We start from the raw sequence: 21,389 nt of genomic DNA on the forward strand, positions 1-21,389 counted from the left end.
AGTGGGGCACAGGCCCAGAGAAGACGACGTCAGCCAGGCTCCAGCAAGGTGCACTGGACGGAGACTGAGAGGGACAGTTCTGGGTGTTATGCTTTGCATCGTTAGTCCTGAGTGCCTCCTTTAAAATTTGGAAAAATTAGCAGTCTGATATATTTGAATGGATATCTCCATAAATTATATTTTTTCCAGAATGCAGTTCTACATACAATTTAACATTGAAGTTCTTATGGCTTAATTTTCAAAGATATTATAATATATATGTGTATATATATCATATAAATGTCATGATTTTGTTACATGAACATCTGTTAAGTAGGGCACAGGGTGAACTGAGGTTCAACAAAAGACCATGGAAGAAGTCGCAATAGAGAGGTTTATTATTCACTGCTCCTGGGGGAAGTACACAGCATGCCACAAGGGCCACCTAGGGAGGTACAGGGAGGGTGCAGACAGAGAGTGAGAGGACCTGGGGCAATGCCTTTATTAGGGCCCCTGAGTGAAGTGTTTTGGGGTTCCTGGCTGAGGCCAGATTAATTTAAGTCAAAAGGACAGGGATTTGGTGAGCTCCACAGGGGTCTCAGGTAAGGGGTATATAAGGCATACAGGTGCTGGAGGGGGTGCTGTTGTTGGGAAGGTCATATCAGGGACTTACAGTTGCCTGTGACCCTGTGGGCTGCTGTCCAGGGCATGCAGCGGCATGAGGGGCCGGTATCAGTTTCAGGTCCTAGAGGCCACATGGCCAAACGAAATAAATGCTGGGGCAACAGTATGTGGAGCAGCTTAGCTAAATTCCCAATAAAACACCATACATGACACATAAATGTAACATACTTGTTCAGTAATCATAGCGATTATTGGAATTTGAGGAGGCATGCAAGAAACATGTGGGACGAGGTAAGCCCTGAAATGAGTCTTGTCCAAAAGGTGCAGCCTATCAGCAACGCAAGCTAGGTAGTGCTTACAGAAAAGGGCATTTACACTGTGCTCTTAATACTTATCTTTATTATGAAAGTGTTTCCAAAGTAAAATGATCCTCATAATAACGATTGTGTCCAGAGATCAAGAATGAATAATTATCTTTTCATATAAAAATCAGCAAAACATAATAACAGTACATAAAATAATTCTAACTAACAGCACATCATTCCATTTCCAACAGAGATGCTCGAGCACTGAATTGTCTTAAGAAAAAACTAAGGTTTGCCACCTATCCTGTTCCTTGCTGCAGGATGGAAAAAAATCAAGTCCGAAAACTAGCCACCCTCCCCCTGGCATGACAATGAATGGCTGTGGAGGTAACTGATTATGTGGGTGAACAAAGGGCTGGTGGAAATCATGGGCTTAGCAGCACTGTAAGACTTGGAAATCAAACTCGGAGGGCATTTTTTTCCATGGTTAAATTGATGCAGCTCTAAGGTAAAGCCCCAGAATCATCGCATAACTGTTCCCATTACAGAGCTAACTTCTCTTTGGCAACTGATCTTTAAAAATCCCTAATTTTTAAAGGGTACCTTTACAATGACGGTTTTAAATAAATTACTGTAGATCCTGAAGAAAAGAAATAATCTATACAGTCCTTTTTTTTCTGACTTAACATACCAATCATACAACTGCTGTTGTTCCTGGTTTCCAGGCCACGTGAAATACACCAAAATAGGAAGCCAAACTTCCATGGCCCCTCGTTATGAAAAACAGGCTTAACGACACTTTATTTAAAGGAAAATGACATCAGAAGGAGGTGGAGGTACAACTCATCCAAAGGCTATTGGGAAATTGATAGCAAAAAAATGTGACAATATTCTGGTTTCTTTTTCTCGAGAGTTCCAGAAGGCTGAAAGAAATGAGTGAATGAGATAAACGACCCAGATTTTTAGGCTGAATGTCCCCTCCCATCACTTCCTGGGAAATCTTGAGAATGCCTAGTCTTGTTGGAGACACCATACAATATGTCATCTGGCTGCAGAGATTTTTTTTTTATTCCTTTGATCTGATGAGGTCTTAGCTTGTGACCATTTGGTAATGCGTTCCTTTCAAAGGCTTCAGGTCGAACTCAAGTCGGAAATACCCGGAAAAGACCAAGGTTCTCTTTTGGGTGTCTGCAGATCTTATTAACAGTTACTTACGATGTTTTATGTCCTTTAATACAATATTCTCCATGAAAGCCAGCACCAGGTATGCTCCCTCTAAGTTAGAGGAATTCCACAAGCGTAGAGTGGACAAATAGGTAAGCTTCCTCAGCATCTCCTGAGCGCCCCCTATGGGGGAGTAGGAGACCCTGCACACAAGGGCAAACCACAGAACTCTTCTGGACTATTACTATGAAGAACTAAAATGTGGCCATAGTGAACCAGTGCTAATCTATTTGGTAATTTGAGAATGACACAATCTCAATTTACTGAGAAAAACTTAAATTGACTCTGGGGACAACAATATCTTTATTAAGAACCTATCTTGCTGCATTTTGCATGACTTCAAGAACTCATGATTAATGAGAGTATTCTTCCACGGACAGAATGCCAGTGAATGCAGTAACTAGAGCTAACCGCATTTGCTCTGTCCACACAAGTGACTGGGACTGGGAGTGCCTTGTCAGCACTGCGTCATCAGTCTGACTTTGATCTGATTTTTTCTTATTTGAAGATTAGAAACATTTCAGGGCTATTGTTTATCAACAAATCAGGAATCAAAGACAAAGAAAAGTAAGCTAATTGGCATCTTAAGATCTCAAACAGCACGTGAGATGTAAACATAGAACCTTTTTTTCCCAAAGGGTTTCTTGAACCTCTCCGGACATAATGACATGGTCACACATACTGATAACGGAATCTTTTAACACCTTTGGAATTATTCTGTACACTTTCTATACTTCAAATTAAAAAATTCAAATATTCAGGCAACTTTGGCATTAACATTTCCAAGAAAGGGATAAAAAGAACTATCAATAAAAACAATCACAAACAGATTGGGAACAATCATAGGTGTCCATAAAGTTCTTGGTGAAGAGCTCTTTTGCAAAGACTCAGGTAAGCTGAAATAAAATCTCAGTTTTTGCTTCAGTCCAAATAACAATGAGGTTAAAATACTCAAAAGTGGAAGATCCAGATCCCTTCTAAGGTAGACGCATTCAATTTGCTCAAGTTCAAACTCCACCATATATATACACACTCAGAATGGAAAGTTTGGCAAACAGAAGTGGGCATTTTGAGGTTCACCCACCATTTTGGCTAAAGGTGATCTAATCTTATCTCTTTAAAGAGTTACTTCTCTCACTCAACTGCCTACTTTCTTTGGAGAATTGACCTTTCTGCCTAGTATTTCCGTCGGGTGCATTTCATTATCTGATGGTACCTCAGAACACCTTTGTCTAGCAGCCTAGCAGGAGTCAGATGTTGATAAGATCCTGGGGTGAAGCTGCAATCATATGCATTTTTCCAACATACAGTTTAATATCCAAAATATGAGAGTTACTCCCTATGCTCAGCATTCATATGACTACATTTAGAAATGAGAACTGTATTTGGCTTACATGCTGACCTTAGGCCCTCTATGATGTTAATTCCGCAACATTTAGTTCTGAGGGTAAGACACTGAAACGATTCCACGACTCTCAGCGGAATGGGCAGAATGAACAGGAAGTTGAGAGAGAGGCAGGAAGTTTCTATTGTATATAGTAAATAGTTTTTGTGAAAGGAATATGGATAATAACGAGTCAGTGACATTTTGGTTTTATCGCATTTTTGGAGAAACATACATATACATACACAGATCACACATTTCTATTATGTATTGACCCAAGGCCAAGTTCTACTCAATTTTCTACTTTTTTCCCACCAAGAGATATAGAAAAGCTATAACATCAGAGAATGAAACATACTTTTTCTAGATTCCTTCCTACATATCCCTTTGTACCTTGGGAAAGTTTGAATGTGACCAGGAGGAAGGAGATAGCAACACAGGCTAAGTTAATTAATGGAAAAACACTCACTAAACACAGCCAGATTTACAAAATACACTTCTAAAACTATGGTGTGGCACAGGTAGAAGACACTTCACAGATTTTTCTTTTATTGGGCCACCACGGGAGAGCAGCAGACAGAGATATATGATTCTTCACCTCCAGAGGCCCACAAACACCGTTTTCATTCATCAAAAAGAACTCTTTGCTCTAAAATGTAAAATGAAATAAAAATCTGTAGATCCATGGGGGACTTTGTTAAATTAATGCCATCATTCTAAGTATTCCCAATCCTTCTTCTAAGCGATTTCTGGGAAAACAAAAGATTGTTTAGGTTTGTCTTTGCTAAGGATGGACTCAATGTACTTAATTTTATGCAATTCTTTAATCATTTATAAGCTAACCTTTTGAAATTGTTCTTCTGAGCTAAAGGGTGTCAGATAATCCGAACTTGCACCCTCCGTGGTTCTCTGGTCTATTCCACCTGTGGAGAGAACTCGCTCTACACACTCAAGCAGGGTATGATCCACTTTTCTCTTTCATGTTTTAGTTGATGAAGTAGTAAATTCTCACCCTCTTGAAATGTGTCAGCTATAACATGCTTGCTGCTACATTTTATTCATCTGCATCTTAGCAGATATTGAGATGACTAACAAGTACTTTTGATGTTTTATGATTGGTCTTACAAACTCAAACCATCCACGAATTACACTCCTAGACATAGCCTGGTGTTGCGAAATAAAATAAGGACCTACATGAAGAATTAGTTGTTTCAATAAATGGGCAGGCACATTTTCAAGCTTCTTCAATTATTACTACGAACCATACCAGAATCATACTATTTGTAACTAAGTGGGGAAAGACTCAAATTAATATCACTGTGAGTTTTTTTGTTTCAGAGCATTTTAATTAGAGGTTGTAAATTGTGAGCACAAAGCTTTCATTTTTTCAAAAACATTGAATGGAAGGTGAATGGCTCCGAGCAGCACACTCACACCCTGGGGTTTGGCTGTTGTCTGCCCTGATTTGCACACTTCAGTCACCGCACTGTGGTTTTGAACCCTTGTTGTACAGGATGGTCTTTTTGGTTTATCAAGTAAGTATTTGTGGTACCTTTTAATTCCTGCTCACCGAAAGTTGGAAGGAAGGAGACAAAATCTTTGGTTTATGGGTATGGTTTTCTTATCTCTATACAAATAATGCTGCCATCTAGGCGATGACAGAGACTTATTTTTCAATAGTCTTGCTCATTGCCAGTATTGTCAGTGTCCAGTTGAATTTTTGTTTCTCTGGCAATAGCTTCTGTTGAGTAAAAAATCCTGTAAAGAGAACAGGTCTTCAAAGAAGCAAACAAAGGGACCCAGGGTGCCGTGCTGTGTGGGTAACAGGAAGGTTTTTCTGAGTCCTGCGCAGGGGAAAAGACAAAGGGTGGAAGAATCTTTCTCCCATTTGCTCAAGTTGATTCAGAAAAATAAGAACGTCAAAATCAAATGCTAGATAGGGCACTTTCCTTGAAAGCTGGTGCAATAAAGTGCTTTGCATTAGAGGTGGTGACCTTTGCCAACTCTTGAAACTCTTCTTTTTTTCTGTTGCAAAATATTCTCAGCTTCTTTCTTTTCATGACACCACACAAGACTGTGCCAATTTCAGGGGCAGCGGTGAAACGTGGTTGCAATCAGTGGCTCTCTGTGCTATTCTCAGATCATGAAAGAATTCCAGATAGTAGGAGTGATTTCTTTGTAACTGTGACCTTAAGCAAATGTCTTCCTTCAGAGCCAGAGCACTGACCTCAGAATAGAGAATAAAAAAGTCTCTGTGACTGACAGGGGGAATCCCCAACTAGCTGTCACACTCATTGAAGAAATCTGGGCCGTGTGCATAAGAAATGAAGCCTCTCCCAAAACAACTTAACATGAAAGTTTTTAAAAAGCCCTCCTACAACTATACTCTTTAACCCAGACTGCTAAATGGCCATGAAAAGTGATAATTAAAAAACCTAGCTCATCCTGGTTAAACTATACACTGGGAGAATGGTCATGGAGACTACAGGCAATTTCTAAATGGGCACTGACACGAAGAAAGCAAACCTATCCGGAGCTGCACGAGAATCTCGCATTGGGTTTTGCTTGCTCTAAGACTGACTAAGCTGATGCTCCTAGCGGATGGGCCCACAGCAGTAGAAAGGAGTAGAAGCAGATGGAGCGTCTCCCTCACTGTCATCAACCCGGAAAGTGAAAGGGGTGAGGAAACCCTCTTTTGCCCACAGATTTACAAACAAATACAAAAAAATAAATAATATTCTAAGACAATACAAATGCAAATACTGTTCCCTTGTGTCAATTACATACAGCATGCCTACATATAGAGAATGATAATTCTTCTTCATTCACAGACGGGACATATGGCAGTGCACTATTCAAAATGCTTTGATAATCCTAATTTTTGTTTCTGGTGCTGAGATATTATGAAAGGAACTGCATTTGCAACTTATTAAATACTTCTGGGAACAAATAGTTCACTTTGTTCCGGACTTGTAGTTTTGAGTAATTAATCATCCACGGAGCAAGGGCCAGTCAGGAGATACCCGTTGGTACCACTGGTTCCATTGGTAGCAGTTGCAGTGTGGGGGCTCTTCCCTGGGGGCTCCGAGTCCTCGTCATCTGAGCTAGACTCAATATCACTTCGATCATCCTTGGACACCTGTGGAATACAAGAAGGTGAGTGTAACCAGCTCTTAGGGAGTCATCAAGATAGGCATGCTCAGAATCACATGCAATCATATACAAGGTGAAACAGTTAAAATGTTAAAAAATCAAAGAGGACAAAAACTTTGCCATAGTAATTAGTTCTCTTTTACTGGAGATACACAGTTTGGGTGACAAAGTCAGTTAATAAGAAATGTGGGCTAGATTTGCTGACCTTTCATTAAAAAATATTTTATTTACTTATTTTTAGAGAGAAAGGAAAGAAGGAAGAGAGGGAGAGAAACATCGATGTGATAGAGAAACATCAATCAGTTGCTTCCCACACATGCCCCAAGTGGGGACCAAACCCACAACCCAGGCAAGTGCCCTGACCAGGAATCGAACAAGCAACCCTTTACTTTGTGGGACAACGCCCAACTGAGTCACACAGGTCAGGGCTTGCTGACCTCTGTATGGTTGCTGACCTTTCTGTATTGAGAATGTGTTAGACCACGAGTTGTGCTTTGACCAGCAAAGTGGCCTACTGCACTACTGGAATGGCATTGCAGGAATTTGGACAAGTGAGTCAGTCTGCGCTCTGATGATCACATTCTCCTTGAGAATCATTTAAAGTCAGCTCTCAATTGACTACACTAATGGAGACATTCACTAACTCAGTTAATCAAAACATCATCCTTATTTGTTTTTGCAATGCATTGTTTCAGGACTTAATTTGGCTTTCTTTTCTGTCTGTTAGAATTAAGTAGAAATTTTGTTTTATATATGACATAATAACTAATGGCAGTAGGGAGTATTTTGAGAACTTGCTGGCTGAGGGTTAGTTTTAAATATTTCCCAAGGAAAATTTACTGACTGAATCATCATGAATTGGTTCCCATCACTCCCGGGTTCTTCAGTCCTCCGTTCAGTCTCATTAAGTAATGAGGATGGTCACATAAGACAACAGATAGAAACCTATACCTTATCATAAAAAATGAAAAACAATCAGACTGTCTAGCATGGAAGTACAAAGGGGGACCCAAAAAACTGAATTATCTTCTGGAGGGTGAACGCCTTGTAGTGCAGGCTTCCCTCTAGGTGAGTGTTCTAGGAACCCATCTGTATGAGCGTGTCAGCTGGTGTCGTTGTGAAAGGTTACATTTGGCTTTAGTGAATTTTTTTGAAGACTCTTTCAAAGCATTTGCCCATTTCATGATGGGTGATTTACAAGCACACCTGCCTACACTATGCTGAGTGTTCAGCAGTGTTTGACCAAAATGGCATGACCCCTGGACGCGACCCTTCCTATTCACCTGATCTCACCACATGACTTTTTTTTTGTCTCCCCAGATGAAAACAGTCCTTAAAGTGAAATGTTTTGCTGATATGGAAGAGGTGAAATAAAAAATGGCAGAAGTACTACAAGGCATCAAAATTGACATGTTCAAAAACTATTCTGAGCCGTGGAAAACAAATGTCTTGACAGGTGCATTGCATCAAGTGGAGAGAACTTTGAAGGTGACTGAAGTTTAAACATGTAAGAATATACAATTTTTTTAACAAATTCTGTTTTTTTGGTCCTCCCTCTAATTTCAGTAGAAATTAAGGAAATATTCTACTGCTTTTAATATTAAATTAAAATAGTTTGAACCTCCCACTCTATAAGTCTAAATTACCATATACATTTTTACCCCAAAGATCTTAAGACCTTTGAGTAGCTGAGCGCCATCGACTTCCTTTCTAAGTGGGGTGCCTACAGCACTTGGTGGCCTGGCTTCACAGAACTTTCCCAGTCTAGTCACCTGAGACTCTCTGGGAGGTGGGTTGGGGGACGTGGCAAAGTCTCCTGGGAAGCATATGAGACCATTTGGGGGAGTTTCTTCATGTCATGTCCTCTCTATGCCACCACGACACCCCACCGTTAGAACCCTGGGATCCAGTGCCCTTCCAAGTGGAGAAGCCACTGTTCTGAGACAGTATCACCTCTGTCAGGTGCGAGGGGACTGGAGATGGCCCGGTAAACAGTGTAAAGATGGACTTCACTCCATGCCACCTGAGGTGAGGCTAAACTTACAAGGACCGTCTCCCAGAAGATTTAGTATTTAGATACTGAAACATTAAAACAAGTAGATTGTAACAATACTTCTAACTTAAAAACCAGGGTCACAGAGATGGCACTACAGTAGGGTTCCATTTCATTTAGAAACCTGTTAGTCATAAATTAAGCAGCTAGTAGAAAAGAAAACTCCAGTTTCAGAGAGTGATTAATTTACATTTGCATGATTAGTAAAGTTATTTGTAACTGCACTGGGAAAAAAAATCTATAGCTATGCTACCTTCAAAGAAAGAAACAATTTAGAATGTCTTAAAATAACCCACAAAAAAATGGAGTCCACAACCTATGTCCATGAACCTTACTGTCCTAGGTGAGCAGTAATACCAATTAAAATATTAGGAAGCCTGAGATGTGGAATAAAACTAATGACTGTCTCTTTGTAAAGTTGAAGGAATAAATTGGAGAGAAGAGAATAGAGAATACATCTGCTAGAAATAGTAATGCAGTGAGGACACACACAATCTAATCATCGCTCCTTGTACCTTCCGTCATTGTTATCCTGCTGACAGCACTGTGCATGCAGGTAGAAGTACATACTAACTTTACAGAGTAAGAGCTCACAGGAAAAAGCCTTTTGCTTCTAAACAATGCATTGATCAAAATATTTTGGACTTATTTTTATTATATTATTTGGGTGACATTGATTCATAGGATCATATAGGGTTCGGGTGTACATTTCTATCATGCACGATTATGTGGAATTATATGATAAGAGCTGACGCTGAGAACTGGCTTCATAGTCCACAACAAGGTGCCCCGAGACCCTCTGTGGGAGGGTCAGCTCTGTTTTCCTCGCTGAAGACAAGGTGGTTGGTTAAGTGCTGCCCTGTGGTCCAGGGCAGACCAGGCAAAGGAGCTAATGCTGAGTACTCCATTCGAGACTGTGTTGCTCCTCTCCTCAACTTAACTTCTCTTTCTCCTACTTCACTCTGGTCTATTCCTGTTGGCTACACACCGCTGAAAAAATTCCTCTCCTTCTCTGTGGGATCATGCAAAGTTCAGCGGAAGGCAAATTCATACAAAAGGACAGGAACTGAGCTGTTCCCCGTATCCCTTTGCAGCTGGTGGGAGCCATACCTCAGTTAGAGCCTCCAGCCAGTGCCAAAGATTATACAGAACAATATGCATGAAAACAAAAGCATCTGAGTGCCCCTCCAGCAGGCTAACGCGGCATCCAGGATAAGGACAGAGAGAGTGGTGAGAAACTTACATGTAAAGGGTTCCACTTCCCAGCCTTCCAGGGTGGCAGAAGGAAGAGAACAAACAATGAAAATAAGAAAATGTCATAGAGAACGTTCTAGAAAAGTCACTGTGCTACACAGAGAGGTTGGGGCTCAAGAAGCTTTATTCAAATCAGCCTCATGAGTACATTTTTTTTAACCAAAGAAACTAAATTTTATTGGAAAAGGGATAAATGCATAGTAACCCTTCTTACAAAAGCAGATAAGTCATTAAATTTGTGTTCAGTATAAGTATAACCAGAGAAGGACCAAGGGAGACAGAGAGAAGGAAAGAACATAACAAATAATCTATTATTAAATCTGAAATTATAAATGCAGAACACTGGGAATCATCAGTAAAACAATGCTACAGCTTAAAAATATGAACTAAATAAATAGAAGTCAATAAACATTTGGTCTGTGTTTCTAGGAGGTTATTTTAAACTTTGAAAAAATCAATTTTGATGAAATTTGAAATAATAAATAATATTCTTATTGATTCAGAGCAATTAAGTAACGCAATGATCTGGGACATATGAGAAATGGTGAATTTTATCTTACCTTGCCTTTTGAAATAGCTTTGCAAGCTATTTTTATGATCAAGAAAGACCAGAAGCAGTTCAGGCCTAGTACTAGCAACAGCAGTATGTTAAAAACCCACCAGGAAGGATAAGGTCCAACGATCTCCCAACTTTCGAACAGCGTGGTATTTAACACCCTAAGGAAAAGGAGAAAGGTGTCATTGAACACAGCTTTTCACTTTGCCTTCTGAGACACTCCAGTGCCTGCACAGGAGCAGGAAGTCAGCTGTACCCAGTAACCACTCCCTCCTTGCGAGGCTGCCCGGGTACTTGGAAGAGTCACCACCAGAACTATTTCCCTGATGGCAAACATTCATTTTCATTCTGGCTTGAACAGGGTACTTCCCCATTTACTTTTGTTAGCATTTCTTCCATTAATCTCCATTAAGTTTTCAGTTGTGATTCTACCTCTGTTGGCTAAAGGGCTTTTGAAGTTGCTTTTGGTCTTCAAATAAATGAGGAATACCATTCAGTAACATTACACTCCAAGAAAAAAGGATGATTTTCAAAAACACTGTTTAAACCACATGCCTAGTACAGTAGGAGCTAGAATATACTTCAGTCCTATTTCCTGTCCTCAAGCGGTTTATAGTCTTGTAGGGGAGCCCCCAGATGGTTCTTAATTTTGTAAGCCTTCCCCTGGGAAAGAATTGACGATTGAAAGATACGGTTTTGAAATGATGCCTTGAGGTGAGTATTAGAAAGATGTTAAAAAATTATGACTGTAATGAACGTACTTAGTTTTAAGAGCATGTACTTGAGGTAGGCAAAAGTATATGAGGTCACTGATTCTCTCTGTAATACGCCATCAGGACCAGAATGGAGCAGCCACCCGGACAGGTACAGGAGAGCTGCTTCAGTGCTTTCCTGCTGTGTCTGCTCCCAAGGCTTTGGAAGGTGACTCAGGCCTCCTGGGCTCAGATTGTTGCCACAGGCAAGAACAATACCCACAGAAATTTGGAATCCCTCTTACTTCCTTGTTTTTCTCCTTAGCTGGCTGTAGGGCTGGTTTGGCAATCCAAGAGTGTTGATAAAACTCACCTAAGTGTATTTCCACCACCTGCCACTGCAGTGCTTTGCTGGCACCCCACAGGAGAGGGTAGGTGGACAATACTTAGTGGCTAAGGGGGAGGGATGAAAAACCCTTGAATTTAAGGCACAAACTGCTCACGCAAGAACAGAAGGCAGACATGCAGAGAGTTTTATATGAGAATGAGTGCCATGAGTGCTTTGAGAGAGGTTAAGAAAAGTACTTTATGAGTCCACAAAATAAAAAACCCACTTATTGCAATTGGGATAAGGTATAAAGAAAAAAAAATAGACAGAAACAGGTTCCCTACCTCCCATTTCAGCAGCCCACACGCACAGACCAGCATGAGAACAGAGTGTATCTCTAACCCTGCCACACTAGTTGTCTCTCAAGAACAATAAACTTGGATATTAAAATCCTAAAATCAACAGGATGGAATTGAATTTGACAATTCATTGGAAGTTTATTACTCTATGCTGCAGCAGTATTCGTTCTGGTGGAGGGGGACCAGTATTAGGAAATCTATTACTATAATATATCATATATCCATCTGGGTATAAACCTAATTATTTCAACAGCAATGAAAGACATTTGGTAATATTCAATTCTACATCACTGATATTTAAAATTTAGAACTCATAGGACTTATTTAATAGGATTTTTAAGCAACTCAAATCAGCAGCTGTAATCATATTTAAGAAACATCAATTTTTGCTTTTATAACCAGGAACAAGCCACAAACAGCCAACATCACCATTATTATTTAACACTATTCTGGAAATTCTGGCCAGTAAGTATGGTAGAAAGTCAAAGCCTTCATTTTAAATATTTAGACTAAATCTTTATAACTATTTTAAAAACAGCAATCAAAATTTCCAATAACACAAAATGGTAAAAAATTAGTTTTCATTCTTAACACAGAAATTATGAAGTCATTTTAAGTATTAAACATGTTTTAAGAGTTTCTTATGATAGAGAAAAATACGTATCATCTCAACTCCATAAAAAACATATACACACACACACACAAAAGGAATAAGATTTCCTTGAAAGGAATTAATCAAAGCCATTATAGACTTTCTTTGATGGATTAGAGGTTGTGTATATTATCCTCTTTACATTCTTCCATTTTCCAAATCCATGTCAAATAATTAGAAAAAAAAATGCAAGTTATTTGTAAAAAAGGAATAAATTAGGATAATGCCTATATTATTGCCTTATTTATTGTAACAATAATTTTACTTCAGAACTATCTCGGCTTCTTGACATGCTATTAATTTTGCCATTAGTGAGACTGCAGTTTAATTTGCACAGAAGGAGGTCCTGTAGAAATAGCAACAACGATTGCATTATGCTATTCAGTATGCATCAGCCTTTGCTGGATTAGAGGCTGAGAACCTTTCTCACCATTATGATTTGCTTGGCTTTATTTGAACAGAGTGTCATGCAGTCACTGGTGACACGGCATTCATGTGAATTTTTGCAATGCTGCATTGGAATTCATAGGCTTTACCATGACAATCTGTGGCACTTCTGACATGCTGCTCAAAAGTAATGGGATTTCTTTGAAAATTCAGTTGGCTGCCTGCAGAGACACTCTGCTTGCAGAAAATACAGTGAGTGCACCGAATGGATGTATCTTTTAGTGAGAAGCTTGGTAAGAAAAACAATGTATTAGGTATTTAGACCAGGGAAAGAGATCTTTATGTCTCCTGGACTCTGAAATAAACCCAGGAAAGAGGGACTGAAGCCACAGAAAGTTTTGAGTAAGAAAACTACCCCCCTCTCTCTCTCTTTTGTGGCAAACTACTAAAATGGTAATTATAGACTTTTATTCTTTCTCAGAGGTTAGGGTTAGGAGTATGTACCTTCATGATGCCATTGCAAATCTCTGGCTACAGAGTCCCGACTAGCAGTGATGATGCGGAGGGACTTCTGGGAGGGGCCTGGGAGGAGACTACCAGGATGCTGGAAACATCCTATAGCTTGGCCCAGGTGGTGATTACATGGAGTATACAAGGGTAAACATTCACAAAGGTAAAGATATAGCAAGCTGTACACTGAAGATTTGTGTACTATACTGTATATGTGAATTACGTGTCAATAAAACAAAATGGAAAAAAGTACTCTGTGGGCCAAACACTGCCAGTTTGCAACTTCTGGTTTGCATAATTACTATATTGGTGTCTTCCCCCCACCCCCAACACTCTGTGCTCCACATGTGGCTTCTAAGTAAACAGACCCCTGCCCCCTATACTAGTTAGCCTGCGTATCAAACCTCCTACAGCTGCCCAAATAAAGTGGGGGACAGTTTGTATGTGTAAGATACCAGAAAGGATCATCTTCTTTTGCCTTAATGTTGGGCTCACTTAGCCACTAGATGGCACATCATGCAAGTGCCAGACATGTTCCCCTAGATCTATTCTGCCAGATCCTCCTGCCAAAGTGTGGGTCCCAGCACAGAAATCATCTGCTTTTCAGGTTACACCCTTCCTTCCATGAATCCTGTCTAACAACGGAATGAATGGCTCCAGTCTACACTCCTTTCTTCCTGCAAGATTCGTGAAAGAAATGGATGCCTGCAGAAGTCACTGGTGACCTGCAGATGCACTGGCGACCACCCCGGAGGGCTTGGCCTTGATGGCTTACTTTAATGGATGTTTAATGAATCATAAGAATTTAATGACTATGCCCTATACTTATTTTCTCTCATGCTTACCGTTAATGGGTGCTTCATCTTAAATTTGATTATCACAGTTATTATACAGGTTATATGAGGTGGGGGGAAGGGAGATGCATACATTCATGCAGAAAAGTTTATAATCTTTTTTTTAAGCAAAGAAAACACAGTCTCAGTTTACTATGATAAGGCCTTATTCATTAGCATTCTAAGCATCAGTGTGACATCTGCTTTTCCCGTAAGCCTCTGAATTCAGGAAGTCTCATAATGTCACACAGCACAGTGTAAAAGGATCTTCAATGGCAACTCATTCAGAAAAGCTCCAACCAGTGCTCCATTTTTTCGTGACTAACCATGAGAGTCAACTCAAAGCTGAAACTGATTCTCTTTAATACGGAATGTTAGATAACAGCCTCACTTTCAGTGGATGCTTATGATGAGAGATAGCCCACGGCACACACAAACTTTGCCTCTGCCCCTTCTCCCCTCCACCCCACCAAAGACCTCCCTCTGAGCCTCGGGTTGTTATTTCTGGAATGATCTCTATAAAACCTACAGCAGTAAAATGAGATTCATATCAACTATCCAAGGAGAGCCAAGAGTGCTTGCCTAGGAGATCTAGGGTCAGGGGGTCACTTCAAGGAGCACCGCATAACGCCAATGAGGATACCTTAAAAAGAGAAATTTGTTAGCCCTGGCTGGTGTAGATCAGTGGATTGAGCGCAGGCTGGGAACCAAAGTGTCCCAGGTTCGATTCCCAGCCAGGGTACATTCCTGGGTTGCAGGCCATAACCCCCAGCAACCACACATTGATGTCTCTCTCCCTTTCTCTCTCTCTCTCTCTCTCCCTCTCTCTCTCCACCCCATTCCTTCCCTCCCTAAAAATAAATAAATAAAATCTTTAAAAAAAAAAAAGAGAAATTTGTTTTTACAATCAAAATTAGTGTGTGTTTTGCTTCAGCGCTTTTGAATGGTCTTGACTTTGCTTTCCAGACAAACCTCAATATATTCATGATGTGTATTTCTCTGGCATATATTTTCATTTGCTCGACACAAAACACAAACGAAAAGTAGATTCTACCTAAAGATTATCAATAATCTCCTGACATGTTTTGTTCATTTAAAAGTAAAGGCTGATAGAAAAGCAATTAAATTTTACTCTGAGCAGAAACCACTGGCACTAACACCTGATAAAGAGTCAGTTAATTAACTCACTGTTATAATGAAGTCTCTTCATCCTGCTTTTCTAAGGTAATAAAAGCTCCAGGATTAAGCAACATTTTGGTCAAGGGTTGGGTAGTCAGGGCTGCTACAAGGCTGAAAACCTCGCTTGCAAAGTTCTGTCAACAAGACAGACCCGCCCGCAGCTCGATTTCTCCACAGCACTGGTGTCTGTCGGTAAGCTCTCTTTTAGGAGGGTGGTTTCACACAGGAGTGATTCCTCTACCCCTAACAGGAAGATAAACTCGAACAGGGATGAGCCATAGATCTTCCATTTAGCAACAGGCACATCAGTTCTGCTATATTCCTACCCAAATAAGACATGAGATCAATTCAGTTATTTTTACTTTTAAGGCACAGCCTGGCCAGACTTAGCCATTGCTCCCTTATATCACAGGAAGTTTGTAACTGGTGACATCTTGAATAGGACAGGTGCTTTTCTCAAAATTAGCCATTGCCCTGTTGGCACCCCGTTTCCTGTCTGTCTACCTGAATGCCCAACCCCCTGGTCTGCCTTTTTATGTTCTTGACCTGCCCGCAATCCGAGTCCCTCCAGCCAAGGCCGTGTCCTTTGGGTGCATCTCGATTTCAGTGTGCTTGTTTCCAACCCTCTGCCTAGCTCTTGGTTGCCTACATGCCCCTAAACCTCACTTCTACCTGGCTCTCTGTAAGTGCTCTTTGCTGAGTGATTACTACGTGTTGGGCACCATGCCAAACACGCTTTGTACATTGTTTCACTTAGTCCTTTCAACACTCCTGTGAGACCCCTATAGACAGAATACTTCCACTAGCTGCTACTTCTTTTTTTTTTTTTTTTTTTTTTTTTTTTATATATATATTTTATTGATTATGCTATTACAGTTGTCCCATTTCCTCCCTTCTCTCCCCTCCACCCTGTACCCCCCTCCCACCCACATTTCCCCCTTTAGTTCATGTCCATGTGTCATACTTATGAGTTCTTTAGTTTCTACATTTCCCGTACTATTCTTGCCCTCCCCCTATCTATTTTCAACCTACATTCTATGCTACTTATTCTCTATACCTTTTCCCCCTCTCTCCTCCTCCCACCCCCCCTGCTGCTAACCCTCCATGTGCCCTCCATTTCTGTGGTTCTGTTCCTGTTCTAATTGTTTACTTATTTGCTTTGGTTTTGCTTTAGGTGTGGTTGTTAATATTTGTGAGTTTGCTGTCCTTTTACTATACATGTCTTTTCTTTATCTTCTTTTCTTAGATAAGTCCCTTTAGCATTTCATAAAATAAGGGCTTGGTGATGATGAACTCCTTTAACTTGACCTTATCTGAGAAGCACTTTATCTGCCCTTCCATTCTAAATGAGAGCTTTGCTGGATAGAGCAATCTGGGATGTAGGTCCTTGTCTTTCATGACTTGGAATATTTCTTTCCAGCCCCTTCTTGCCTGTAAGGTCTCTTTGGAGAAATCAGCTGACAGTCTGATGGGAACTCCTTTGTAGGTTACTGTCCCCTTACCTCTTGCTGCTTCTAGGATTCTCTCCTTCGTTTTTACCTTGGCTAATGTAATTATGATGTGCCTTGGTGTGTTTCTTCTTGGGTCCAACTTCTTTGGGGCTCTCTGAGCTTCTTGGATTTCTTGGAAGACTGTTCCCTTTGCCAGATTGGGGAAGTTCTCCTTTATTATTTGTTCAAATATGTGCTCAATCTGTTGCTTTTCCCCTTCCGATTCTGGTACCCCTATAATTCGGATATTGGAACGTTTAAAGGTGTCTTGGATGCTCTTAATCTTTTCCTCAATTTTTTGAATTCTTATTTCATCATGCTTTCCTGCTTGGTTGATTCTATCTTCCTTCTGGTCCACTGTATTGTTTTGAGACTCATAATCCTTCCTTTCACTATTGGCTCTCCTCCGCATGTCTTCCTGCATCTGTTTTATGGTAATCTGCATTCTTTCATCTAAATTTCGTCCAAAATCAACCAGTTCCGTGAGCTTTCTGATCACCAGTGTTTTGAACTGCGCATCTGATAGATTGGCTAATTCTTGGTCGCTCAAAAGGATGAGTCCCGGGGGACTGATCTGCTCTGTTGAAAACATTTTTTTTTTTTTCCCCTGCCTCTCCTTTTTTTTTTCCGGTCTGGTTGCTCTTGTTACGGTGGGGGGCGGAGCCTTAGGTGTTCACCGGGGCTGGGCGCCCCCGTCGCTAGATTATGACGTTATATGTGGGGGCGGGAGCGGGAGCGGGGCGGGAGAAAACAATGGCGGTAGTTCCGTTCCCCTGGACTCAGACCCTTGTCTGGGCTTCCGGGCCGCGAGTTCTGCCCTGGTCCACAATCGCTGCCCCTCTGGGTCTGCCAGCCGCAGCTTGCGTACTCAGGGATCACCACTGCCTTCTTGCGCGCCGGATGGCTTTTGCGCCGATTTCGCGCCAAACCTTCCCCGACCTCCGCGCGCCGCCGACCCGAGCCAGCCCCGCGCCCGCCCGGCTGGTCTTCTCCTACCAGTCCGGATGAATGCGTCTACTTCAACTTCTTGGCTGCCCAACTTCCATTCAGATAAATCCTCTGCCGGATCTGGGTGTTATTCTGATAGTAAATTATTGTTGTAAATTATTGGTTTTCTAATCTTGGTTGTAGGAGGCAGTACGGTGCGTCCACCTATTCCTCCATCTTGCCGGAAGTCTAGCTGCTACTTCTTGAGCATCAGCTTGATGCTAGGAACTGGGCTCACCCTTTTTCCGCGCCAAGTCACTAAATGCTCATGAAATAAGAAAAATGGGAAAATTATTCTTTTTCTTTTGAAGTGGGTAGTGTTATGTTTATTTTACAGATGAAGAAACTGAAGCATAGGGAGTATAAGTAACTTTCCGAAGATCAGATCAAGCAGGTGGGAGTGAGCTGGGATTTGAACCCCCTGTCTCCTGGTCTGGGCCCTGAGGCCCTGCTGTTCCTAAGCTGACTCTGCACCCAGCCCTCCCAGACCTTTCTTAGTTCTGTACCCTTGGCCAATGCACAGGGCCAAGCCACCAGCACGTGATGGCAGGGGAAAGACACTAACCACCATGCCAGTTGCTTTAGCTTCTATGCTCCCCTGACCTCTCTTTTCCTGCTCCTTTTCCTGTGATTTTTATCTCTTGGGCCCTACCTGGTTTCTGGTGGCTATGGGAGGCCCTTTCTGCTTAAATGACCCAATTGGGTTCATTTAACTGGTTTCCCCACTTTGGCCCACCCCACTCAACCCTTGTCTTGCTGGAATGATCTTCATTACTGAACATCATATAATGCCTTTCACTACTACCTTGTCATGTATGTGAACTATTTAAGATATAAAATCAAAGTTTCTTTCTGAATTCAGCTCAGATTATGGGAGAGCCAGCCCTGTGTCCTTTTATTTGGTTTTCTCTTTGGTAAGGTTGGGGCACATGTGCATCTCCAAATATTCTTTACTTCAAAAAAAGGTTCATCAGGCTGGAGCCTGCTGGGTAGATAGGAATCCAAGAGACAGTGAGATTCCAGGAACACATCCTTGCACGTTTTCTAAGAGGGCATAAAACCATCCTCACCCCCACAGAGGGGCAGGATGGAAGACCAGGCTCTGAAGTCTCCCCAAACCTCTTTGCGCTTCCGTGAAGGGCTGCTCTTTGCTCTCATCCTGTGTAGAAACTGCTCCTAACAAGGCCATCAACCGGCTAAGTGCTTCTGGGCCAAGGTGGAACAGAATGCTCACAGCTTGCCCATGGGTTTCCTTGCCTTTTTCTCCCTTTTCTGTTCCTCTGGGGGTTTGAACAGTAATTTTTGTAGCTGTGAGAGAAAACTACAACCACACACACACCGATCTGGAACTCTGATTGTGAGATTCTTGTTTTACCTTTGCAGGTTCTGAATCAATTAACTCAGTTTAAAGAAGGAAAGCTTGGCCATTCATGGAGTTCATGAACTTGTCCCTGAGGGAACCCACTGGATTCTGACACGGAAGCAGAGAGGGGAAGTCTAGCGGCCTGGTAGGAAGATCTCATCTAGAGTGTCGCTATTTACAACAGGAACTTTGAGAGGCTGGTCTAGTTTCTGGTTTTTGGGAAGTATCTTCCATTTTGGCTTCCCATACAGGTAATACAGGTAGTTGCTAGAGCCTGGGACCATTTGTATCTTCTCTTCTCTTCTCTTTTTTTCCTTTTTAAAAAATTTTACTTGTTTATTTTCAGAGAGAGGGGAAGGGAAGGAAAAGAGAAAAAAAACATCAATGTGTGGTTGCCTCTCACATGCCCCCTACTGGGCACCTGGCCTGCAATCCATGCATGTGCCCTGACTGGGAATCAAACTGGCAACCCTTTGGTTCGCAGGCCCACACTCAATCCACTGAGCTACACCAGCCAGGGCTGTGTTTTCTTATTAGGTATTTAAACAGCGACTTTTGTGTGGGAAAGGCTTTCAGGTCAGAAGAGCCTGCAGGATGGTTATCCGCTTGAGTACAGCCCCCAGGAGCGAGGTGGTCCATACACTGCCCAGAGAAGTGTATGGCTTCCAACCCTAAGCCTGTGTCCTGGGACTGCTACATGGGGATTTAAAGTAAGTGTCTCTAGAGATGAATGGTAAGGAAGCATCAGTAAAATACGTTACTTTCTAGTCCATTGAAATATTTGTTTTAAGAGAGTTTGAGTAATACTTTCATTGGAAAGATGTTGAAAGAATTTTTTTTTGCTTTTAGATTGAATCTCATTACTAACCTGTAAAGTTGAAAGGGCAGATATAACACCAACATTTTTTTCAGGGGATCAAGATCCTCAAATAATATTTAATTATGCAAGGTCACAATATGGCAGTTTTTAGTCTAAGTACATTATCCCCTGGTCTCCTTCTCTTCCTATCTTTAAAAAAATTATATGGAAACACAGCTTGTGTACTACTGATAAACCTTTCTGCAAATAAGAGCTAAAAGGCAGGTTCAGAAGCCATCATGTTCAGGCTGGCAGGCTGGCAAGACAGGAAGAATGCAATCTCTCTGCTTTCTAAAATCGCTTGCGAAGGTTCCAGTAGAGTCTGGGCTCTTGGAGAATCTCAACTTTCCTCACTCATGCATCAAACCCAATCCATTTTGTTTAGTAGAAGCATGAAGAGAGTCTGTGTCATCTTAGAAACTGTGTGTGTAGTATAGGTATCAGGACTTCAGGTTGGTCCTACCTCTGTCTGCCTCAAAGCCCTGGTTGTGAGATTCCTCTGCCATATTAAGAATGCAGTAGAATTTTCCTGAAAATTCTGAAAACTAAACACTAGCCCTTTAAGAAATGCAGGCACACTCACCTAGCATGCACCAACTGGCTGGTAGGTTCAAAAGGTAAGCTTAAGAGTATCTGTTGTTCCTGGTAAACAGACCCTCCTTCCACTTCCTTCCTGACTTCCTTAGTCTTATATCTCTTGGCTCCTTAGCTCTGAGACTCTGGCCATAGTTGCTCCTGCCTCTCCAGGTCATATTTCCATACGGTCTCCCCAGTGTGTGATGGCAGCTTCCACGCCTCTGGAAACTCTGACTGGCACGATGCACCCGCATCCTGACTCTGACCCCACTCCCCCCACACTAAGCCACACCGACTCCTTCCCTTTTTGCTGAGGGTGAACAGAGAGGGGAAAGGGGCTATGGGGGGAGACGAAAGAAGAAGGTGTCTCTCACTCCCACCCAGGCCGTATAAAGCCTCTCCTCCAGCCGGCTCCATGCCTGACATTTCTAAACAGGCCAGAAGGAGCCACCTTGGACTGAATTCTACTGACTTTATCTCTGAGAAGGGTTACCAGCACATTTTTCATCTGTTTTATTTAAATACTTCTGGGGTTCAATCTTCAACTTTATCTTATAGAGAAATGTCCTAAAAATGTTGGAAGCATTGCTTTGAAGAGAAAACATATCACAGGCCCGCAGTTGGGGGATATTGAACTGCATT

The 21,389-nt window shown here is 41.5% G+C and overlaps 1 protein-coding gene across 2 annotated transcripts in view; it reads right to left on the bottom strand.

Moving 5' to 3' along the window:
• Positions 1-985: 985 nt before the first annotated feature.
• Positions 986-21,389, bottom strand: part of CERS6 (ceramide synthase 6) — a 303,384-nt gene continuing 282,980 nt past the window's right edge. The window contains exons 9-11 of one of the 2 annotated variants that reach the window (XM_028510062.2): positions 10,537-10,693; positions 9,966-9,989; positions 986-6,655 (exon numbers count right to left, since the gene is read on the bottom strand). In XM_028510062.2, coding sequence (XP_028365863.1) covers positions 6,503-6,655; positions 9,966-9,989; positions 10,537-10,693 — 334 coding nt within the window. In that variant the 3' untranslated portion in view covers positions 986-6,502. The remainder of the gene's footprint in view (positions 6,656-9,965; positions 9,990-10,536; positions 10,694-21,389) is intronic. The other variant, XM_028510063.2, reaches the window with a different exon arrangement.

The sequence above is a fragment of the Phyllostomus discolor genome, chromosome 4 (genome assembly GCF_004126475.2).
Source record: "Phyllostomus discolor isolate MPI-MPIP mPhyDis1 chromosome 4, mPhyDis1.pri.v3, whole genome shotgun sequence".
NCBI classification, from domain to species: Eukaryota; Metazoa; Chordata; class Mammalia; order Chiroptera; family Phyllostomidae; genus Phyllostomus; species Phyllostomus discolor.